The sequence below is a fragment of the Coregonus clupeaformis genome, unplaced genomic scaffold (genome assembly GCF_020615455.1).
Source record: "Coregonus clupeaformis isolate EN_2021a unplaced genomic scaffold, ASM2061545v1 scaf0265, whole genome shotgun sequence".
Classification (NCBI taxonomy): domain Eukaryota; kingdom Metazoa; phylum Chordata; class Actinopteri; order Salmoniformes; family Salmonidae; genus Coregonus; species Coregonus clupeaformis.
The window spans coordinates 131664-140685 of record NW_025533720.1 but is presented as its reverse complement, the minus strand read 5'-3'; the positions used below and the strand labels follow the sequence as shown (position 1 = coordinate 140685).

The 9022-nt window shown below is 44.3% G+C and overlaps 1 protein-coding gene across 1 annotated transcript; it reads left to right on the top strand.

Annotated features, from left to right (window-relative positions):
• Positions 1-2843: 2843 nt before the first annotated feature.
• On the top strand, positions 2844-4775 carry LOC123481346 (butyrophilin-like protein 1). The gene is made up of 3 exons (XM_045214486.1): positions 2844-3068; positions 3190-3317; positions 4678-4775. The coding sequence occupies exons 1-3, from the start codon at positions 2879-2881 to the stop codon at positions 4708-4710; spliced, it is 351 nt and encodes a 116-aa protein (XP_045070421.1). The 5' UTR covers positions 2844-2878; the 3' UTR covers positions 4711-4775.
• The last annotated feature ends 4247 nt before the right edge of the window (positions 4776-9022 follow it).

Sequence of the window (9022 nt, the reverse complement as noted above, 5' to 3'; positions counted from 1 at the left end):
CACAGTGAAGCCAAGCGCTACATACGCTTCGTCATATTTCCTCGTCGTAGCTTTCGGGAGACGTACGTTTGTCTCAGTATCTCTGTCTCTCTCCGCCTTTCTTTTCATCCCAGTTGAATATGTTTCCATGGTGTCTCTTAAGGGTTTGTTATCTGCACTTCATATCTCCTGCTCTGTGTGCTCTTGTTCGGTGCAAAAAAAAAAATACTCCCTGCAGAAAAAAAAGCATGTTCCACGGGGTCACACGCGCCCCCCCCCCGGCATTACTCCGAGCCCCACCAGGGGGCGCCCCACTCTTTGAGAAGGACTGCTCTAACCCAACCATGTAGAGTTGTGTGTTTCCAATAGCCCCTAAACCAACCAACCACCTGGCTCTGATGATGAAGTTACACTTAATGGGGTGGGCTGCTCCCTCTCTCTTTACAGTCATTGGAGGGGAGGGCGGGGCGGGCGGGGAGGGCGGGGCGCGGGGCGGGCGGGGAGGGCGGGGCGGGCAGTGACGCTCTGCATGTATGACGTGATGTTCCAGCATGTGTGTGTTTCTATAAACCCGGCAGAGTCACTTCACTTCAATGTTTCCTGCCTGATCCTGCCTCTTGTGTCTTTAACCGGAGCACCATAACGTTGGACGCTTAACCGGGCAATATGAAGACTTCTTTGCCCTGCTGGTCGTGTACAATGTTAATGTACATCATCACCATATCATCAACATCAAGTGACACAGGCAGTAAGTACGTTTGCTAGCTAGTGCTAATGTGGATTTTGCGGTTGTGACGTTACTTATTTAAACTTTCTTAAACTCAGCATCTATAGAATGGAACAGGGCCCGGTTTCCCAAAAGCATCGGATAGGATCCTATGGCTCTAACGATAAACTTAGCCTTAAGATACTTATAGGAAACCGGGGCCAAATCAAAAGTTTATTTGTCCTGTACACAGATTTGCAGGTGTAACATTTTAATGTCATGGATGGTCAGTTGTTGCACCCATAGCTCTGTCTATTAACTTGAGAGTGGTTACATTTCTTCAGTCCCCTTTCTTACCGAAACAGGAAATAGGCTTCGTTATTGTTTCAACAGCTGATTGCCTCTTTTAACAAATGTCTTCAGGTAACCTTTCAGGAGAGCTATTAAAGGCCCAGTGCAGTCAAAAATGTGATTTTCCTGTGTTTGATTTCCACACTGAGGTTGGAATAATACTGTGAAATTGTGTAAATGATGATAATGCCCTTTTAGTGTAAGAGCTGTTTGAAAAGACTGACTGAAATTTCAGCCTGTTTTGGTGGGATGGAGTTTTGTCCTTCCATGGTGACATCACCATGCGGTAAATTAGTTAATAGACCAATAAGAAAGAGTTCCAAACCTCTCTGCCAATAACAGCTAGTTTTCAGTTTCCCCCTCCCCACTCAGACCACTCCCAGACAGTCCTAGATAAATTCTTGCTTGAGAAATTGCTCTTTGCTAAGATTCTATTTTTGTTTCTTTTTGACCATTTTAAGTGAAAACAATCACAGTAAGGTACTTAATTGTTACCCAGAAATGATTTGATAACGAGCTAAAAACGGCTGCATTGGACCTTTAAAACATGGCTCCTGAGGTACCCTTGTATAAAGCTCTCACTAAAGTGAGATCAGCTGTCTGTGGGAAATGCAGCCTTTTCCGTATCTGTGATTGATTCAAACACCCCCGATCAACTAATCGATAAACCGATTATTCTAACTGATCCCTACTATTAATGAGATGGTTTTAGTGTGGGAGTCACTGTCAACCTGCTCAACATTATATCTTGCTTAGTCTAATGCTAGTCAGTGTTCATTGACCATTTCCTGGTTCAAACTGCCTTAGCTGTTGTGGGAGTCAATGTCAACCTGCTCATCATTCAGTAGGCCTGTATCTTGCTTTGTCTCAAAGTATATCACTCTGTAATCTGTTTCTCTCAGGGACAGTTCAGGTTGCTGGTTCTGCTGAGCCCATTGTGGCCTTAGTTGGCGACGACGTCATCCTGCCCTGCACCCTGAGACCCACCGTTAGCGCTGTGTATCAGACAGTAGAATGGCAGAGACCTGACCTAAAACCAAAAGAGGTGCATCTTTACAGAGATGAGAAGGACAACTTTGCGCTCCAGAATCCATCATTCAGGGGAAGGACGTCACTGTTTAAAGAAGAACTAGAGGAAGGCAACGCTAGTTTAAAGCTGACCAGAGTGAAACTCTCTGATGCTGGAAACTACACCTGTTACATTCCACTGTTGGACCACCAGAAAACCACCATTCAACTCATTGTTGGTGAGTCAACACACCTGCTGACCACCCAATCCCCCTTAAGAGACAGATCACATGAAATCAAGGGTGAGTTCAATGTCAAGTCCATTGCATGATGAGTATTAGTTAGATAGATTGGTTAGCCTACATACTAACCTTAATAGTGTGATAACCCCAGCTAATTCAATGTACAATGCTGTGAGTCATTGGAAGTTACTTTTTGAATTTTAAGGTCCATAAGTATTAGCAAACCCTTGTTATATTTAAGCAATAAGTCACGAGGGGGTGTGGCATATGGCCAATATACCACGGCTAAGGTCTGTTCTTATGCACGACGCAACCTGGATAAAGCCATTAGCCGTGGGATATTGGCCATATACCACAAACCCTGAGTTGCCTTATTGCTATTATAAACTGGTTACCAACGTAATTATTTTATTGTCATACCCGTGGTATAACATTATGAACAAGGTGGTTTGAGCCCTGAATGCTGATTGGCTGAGAGCCGTGGTATATCTCTGTATCTCTATAGGTGCAGCGTCTCGACCAGTAATCTCCATTGAAGGAATCAAAGGTGGTCCTGCGCTGTGAGGCTGAAGGCTGCTACCCAGAGCCTGTCATGGAGTGGTGTGACGTTCATGGACGTGTCCTCCCTGCTGCTGGACCTCCAGAGACATCCAGAGACCGTGAAGGCTGCTACACTGTGACAAGCCATGTCAACGTCCCGAAAACTGACAACAACACGTTCACCTGTCGGGTTCAACAGCCGAAGATCAAACACATGAAGGAGAGACGGGTTCATATTCCAGGTGAGGGTCTGTTTTGGATATCTGAAAGAAGGCACTATCGGTAAAAAATGTCCTGTTGTTTAAGTCATTTCATGTGTAATACGCATTAGGTATTGTAATAATTCTACATCCTGTGTTTCAGATCAAATGTTTCCTACGCAGTGCAAGTCCTCGTGGCTGACAGGTCTTGTTGCAGCTCTTGTTGGAGTTGTAGCTGGTGCTGGAGGTATCTACCTGTTGATAAGAAAAGGGATGTTGACCATCAGCATGGTAAGTCATGGGAGTTACTTCCTGGTGTGGTAGTGTTATCTGGTGGAGGTCTAACTGCGCTATATAAAACAACCTAAAGAGAGAGGTAATTCATGTCTGTCTACATCAGTGGTCACCAACCGGTCGATCGCGATTGACTGGTCCATCTCCAAGACATTCCTAGTCGATCACCAAACATTTCAGTAAAAAACCCAACGATAAAGCCTTGTGTTCCTATTTACTTTATGTCTTCGGTGCCGTTTGCAGTAGGTCCACTTGATTCAGCAGCCCTGGTGCCGGGAAGGAAAAGTGTCCCCATTTCATTTGTCTGAAGGTAGAACTCCGCCTACCCGGCAGGTCCAGAGAGCAAATCAAGTCCTCCTATAGGCCGACCACTGGCCAATCAGATAGCTCAGATCACCGTGTCTGCACAGTATCTTCGAGCCATAGGTTTAAAACAAAGCCTCTAACGCACAGCAAAGTTGATACTGTGAGATTTCAAAACGTTTAAAACCAAGACTAGAGAGAGACTAAACGAACACTGTCAACACTTAGTGCGACTTGAGTTTTCGCCATCAGCTGGAAGACTGTCCTTTTCTCAGCAGAGGGAAGGAGGGTGGAGGGACAGTGAGTCGGGTGAGAGGCAGCCTCACCACTGCTCTCCCCCCCACAACAATCAGTCAGCCTCACCACTGCTCTCTCCCTCCCTCAGACGACCACAGGTCACAGCAGCCTCACCGCTGCTCTCTCCCCCCTCAGACTGACCATCAGATAAGGTCATCAGTCAGCCTCACCGCGCTCTCTCCCTCAGACTGACCTCAATCAGTCAGCCTCACCACTGCTCTCTCCCTCCCCTCAGACTGACCATCAGATACAGGTCATCAGTTCAGTAAAAATAAAAGCTAATTATTATTCTCACTTAGCTGTGCCTCACAAATAATACAACACATGATCTATTACCAGTGTGATCATATAACACATTTATAAAAATATAATTTCTAAGTGGTCTGAGAAGAACAAGATTGGCAGGGAAATCCAAGCATAGCCAATATGCAGTGATAATGTATTGGACTTATAGCCTACTGTACAAACCTGATTGCTACAGAACAGTTTTTAATTGGTTAATGTTGCTTATGTTTTTTCAGTCATGTTTAAAAGAGAATCTGAGGGTTAGATCTCGGCTTGCTTTTTCACTCAAAGTGATCTTGACTCAGAAAAGGTTGGTGACCACTGGTCTACATGGTCAATAGGTTGAACAGAGGACTTGACTACATAGTAGATTTCACCAGTCCAGGGATGTGAAACACATACTTAGTTTACTGTGTTCATGTGACGTGTTAGACGGTTGTGTTCTAGTCCTGTCTCTCATCCATTTAAACAGGAACCTTGGACGTCAGTAATGCAGAACCCTTAATGAAGAAGAACAAGGAGACGACGAAGAATGAGGAAGATGAGGCCAGTGAACCCAGTCTGTCAGAGGTTTAAAAGATTGTAAAATATGTGAAATGATCTAATTTATAATAATAGTATTATATGCCATCTAGCAGACATGTATGGACGGTCCCAGGAATCAAACACACTATCCTGGAGTTACATGCGCTACCAAGGACCATGCTTGCCTATGACTATACAGAACTATGCATCACTATATTTACATGTTAGTCATTTAGCAGAAGCTCATATCCAGAGCGACTAGGGTTAAGTGCCTTGCTCAAGGGCACCGACAGATTTTTCACCTAGGTTGCTCAGGGATTGGAACCGGCAACCTTTTGGTTACTGGCCCCATGCGCTTAACCACTAGTCTGCCTACCGCTCCATATATAGCACTATGTCGTCAGCATTTGTTGTTGCATCCGCCATCTTAGGTGTGGCTTAGGTAGTCAGTAATATGTGCTGATTTATTCATTTATTTGACAGGGACAATGCACTTTAATAGTAAAAGCACCAGTTATTGCGTACAGAAGCAATCAAAGCCTGGCTGAGTTGGAAAGAGGGAGACTGTTTTGAATTGCCGGGGTCGCGGCAGAGGTCACGCGTAGGGAGTTGCTGAAGGGATATTCTGATCAGGGTCTTCTCAGGTGCTAAGATTTGTCTCTGGGGTCACGATGACCTCTCACTGTGCCAAAGAGGGGCATTGTAACTTCCCTGCCAAAATCACCAGGTGCTCCTCTATCCTGTAACTTTGCCTTAAAGGTAGACTAGCCTGTAATCTGCAGTTGGGTTGAGTTGGTGAGGGTTAGTGTTTCTCAATCTTGGTCCTGGGGACCCAAAGGGGTGCACAGTTTTGTTTTGGGAAACAATGGAACAGTATCTAACATATGGAAACCACATGTTTGACTCAGTTCCATTGATTCCATTTCAGCCATTACAATGAGCCTGTCCTCCTATAGCTCCTCCCACCAGCCTCCATTGACTGGGTTAGAGAGTAATGATTTTGGACCTTTCGGAGGAGACGGGAGACGTGAGGACAACGGGTCTGTAGTGTTTGAGTTCCCATGAAGAGATGGTGGATACACTGCCTAGAGTCTCTGTCACTGCAACGGATTTCCGGAGAAGTCGTTTTGAAAATCAGCGTGAAAAAGAGCGCCACCAACTGCCTTCGGAAAGTATTCACACCCCTTCCCTTTTTCCACATTTTGTTACATTACAGCCTTATTCTAAAATTGATTAAATAAATAAAAATCCTCATCAATCTACACACAATACCCCATATTGACGAAGCGAAAACAGGTTTTTAGAATCTTTAGCAAATGTATTAAAAATAAAAACTGAAATACCTTATTTACATAAGTATTCAGACCCAGATCTGGGGAAGGGTACCAAAAAATGTCTGCAGCATTGAAGGTCCCCAAGAACACAGTGGCCTCCATCATTCTTAAATGGAAGAAGTTTGGAACCACCAAGACTCTTCCTAGATCTGGCCGCCAAGCAAAACTGAGCAATCTGGGAGAAGGGCCTTGGTCAGGGAGGTGACCAAGAACCCGATGGTCACACTGACAGAGCGCCAGAGTTTCTCTGTGGAGATGGGAGAACCTTCCAGAAGGACAACCATCTCTGCTGGACTCCACCAATCAGGCCTTTATGGTAGAGTGTCCAGACGGAAGCCACTTCTCAGTAAAAGGCACATGACAACCCGCTTGGAGTTTTCCAAAAGGCACCTAAAGGACTCAGACCATGAGAAACAAGATTCTCTGGTCTGATGAAACCAAGATGTAACTCTTTGGCCTGAATACCAAGTGTCACGTCTGGAGGAAACCTGGCACCATCCGTACGGTGAAGCATGGTGGTGGCAGCATCATGCTGTGGAGATGTTTTTCAGCGACTGGGAGACTAGTCAGGATCGAGGGAAAGATGAACAGAGCAAAGTACACAGAGATCCTTGATGAAAACCTGCTCCAGAGCGCTCAGGACCTCTGACGGGCAAAGGTTCACCTACCAACAGGACAACGACCCTACACACACAGCCAAGACAACGCAGGATTGGCTTCAGGACAAGTCTCTGAATGTCCTTGAGTGGCCCAGTCAGAGCCCGGACCTGAACCCGATTGAACATCTCTGGAGAGACCTGAAAATAGCTGTGCAGCAACGCTCCCCATCCTACCTGACAGAGCTTGAGAGGTTCTGCAGAGAAGAATGGGAGAAACTTCCCAAATACAGGTGTGCCAAGCTTGTAGCGTCATACCCAAGAAGACTCGAGGCTGTAATCGCTGTCATTTTTTAAAATGTTTAGTACATTTGCTAACATTTTGTGTGTGGATTGATAATGTTGAAAAAAAACGATTTAATCAATTTTAGAATAAGGCTGTAACGTAACAAAATGTGTAAAAAGTCAAGGGGTCTGAATACATATATTTAAGGTAGATTATATTTACTCTGTTATGCTGTATGCACTGACATGCATGATTGTTGATGTTCAGGGAATTCAAGTGGATAATGCGCATCACCACAGCAGCTTTAACTCAGACAGCAGTGTGTAGCTTACTGTAGCTGCTGGTAAAGTCACCACAGCAGCTTTAACTCAGACAGCAGTGTGTAGCTTACTGTAGCTGCTGGTAAAGTCACCACAGCAGCTTTAACTCAGACAGCAGTGTGTAGCTTACTGTAGCTGCTGGTAAAGTCACCACAGCAGCTTTAACTCAGACAGCAGTGTGTAGCTTACTGTAGCTGCTGGTAAAGTCACCACAGCAGCTTTAACTCAGACAGCAGTGTGTAGCTTACTGTAGCTGCTGGTAAAGTCACCACAGCAGCTTTAACTCAGACAGCAGTGTGTAGCTTACTGTAGCTGCTGGTAAAGTCACCACAGCAGCTTTAACTCAGACAGCAGTGTGTAGCTTACTGTAGCTGCTGGTAAAGTCACCACAGCAGCTTTAACTCAGACAGCAGTGTGTAGCTTACTGTAGCTGCTGGTAAAGTCATCACAGCAGCTTTAACTCAGACAGCAGTGTGTAGCTTACTGTAGCTGCTGGTAAAGTCACCACAGCAGCTTTAACTCAGACAGCAGTGTCTAACCTACTGTAGCTGCTGGTAAAGTCACCACAGCAGCTTTAACTCAGACAGCAGTGTGTAGCTTACTGTAGCTGCTGGTAAAGTCACCACAGCAGCTTTAACTCAGACAGCAGTGTGTAGCTTACTGTAGCTGCTGGTAAAGTCACCACAGCAGCTTTAACTCAGACGGCAGTGTGTAGCTTACTGTAGCTGCTGGTAAAGTCATCACAGCAGCTTTAACTCAGACAGCAGTGTGTAGCTTACTGTAGCTGCTGGTAAAGTCACCACAGCAGCTTTAACTCAGACAGCAGTGTCTAACCTACTGTAGCTGCTGGTAAAGTCACCACAGCAGCTTTAACTCAGACAGCAGTGTGTAGCTTACTGTAGCTGCTGGTAAAGTCACCACAGCAGCTTTAACTCAGACAGCAGTGTGTAGCTTACTGTAGCTGCTGGTAAAGTCACCACAGCAGCTTTAACTCAGACAGCAGTGTGTAGCTTACTGTAGCTGCTGGTAAAGTCACCACAGCAGCTTTAACTCAGACAGCAGTGTGTAGCTTACTGTAGCTGCTGGTAAAGTCACCACAGCAGCTTTAACTCAGACAGCAGTGTGTAGCTTACTGTAGCTGCTGGTAAAGTCATTCAAAGCCTCTACTTTATCACTCAGGATGGAACTTTCCAGTGCTACTATTTTTGACATGTAATATTATTGAAACAAAATCAGAACACTCCATAGAACAATAGTCTATGGATTTTCTTCCATTTATAATTCCAGTGGTGTAAAGTACTTCGGTAAAAATAATTTAAAATACTACTTTACTATTTATATTTTAGACTACTTTTACTTCACCACATTCCTAAAGAAAATAATGTACTTTTTACTCCATACATTTCGACTGCCACACACAAGTACGCATTACATTAATACTTTTACTTTTGATACTTCAGTATATTTAAAACCAAATACTTTTAGACATTTTACTGAAGTAGTATTTTACTGGGTCACTTTTACTTGAGTCATTTTCTATTAATGTATCTTTTACTTCTTTCTTTTTTTACTCAAGAATGACGTTTGGATACTTTTTCCACCACTTTATTTCTTTACTCCTTATTTATTTCTTAATTGCGCGAGTGGCATCGTTTTATAAATTCAGTTACAACCGGAGTTTAAGCTGCACAACAATACTTAACAGCTCCTTTTTGTGAAGGTCAGAAACCGAATCGCATATTTTGCAGTCAGCCTT

What these genes read in the sequence shown, in the direction of transcription:
- LOC123481346 (XM_045214486.1), top strand. Translation starts at nt 2,879, where the DNA reads ATGGAGTGGTGTGACGTTCATGGACGTGTCCTCCCTGCTGCTGGACCT. An exon ending in GAGACGGGTTCATATTCCAG is followed by an intron (nt 3,069 to 3,189) that starts GTGAGGGTCTGT and finishes CCTGTGTTTCAG; the next exon opens with ATCAAATGTTTCCTACGCAG. An exon ending in GGATGTTGACCATCAGCATG is followed by an intron (nt 3,318 to 4,677) that starts GTAAGTCATGGG and finishes CCATTTAAACAG; the next exon opens with GAACCTTGGACGTCAGTAAT.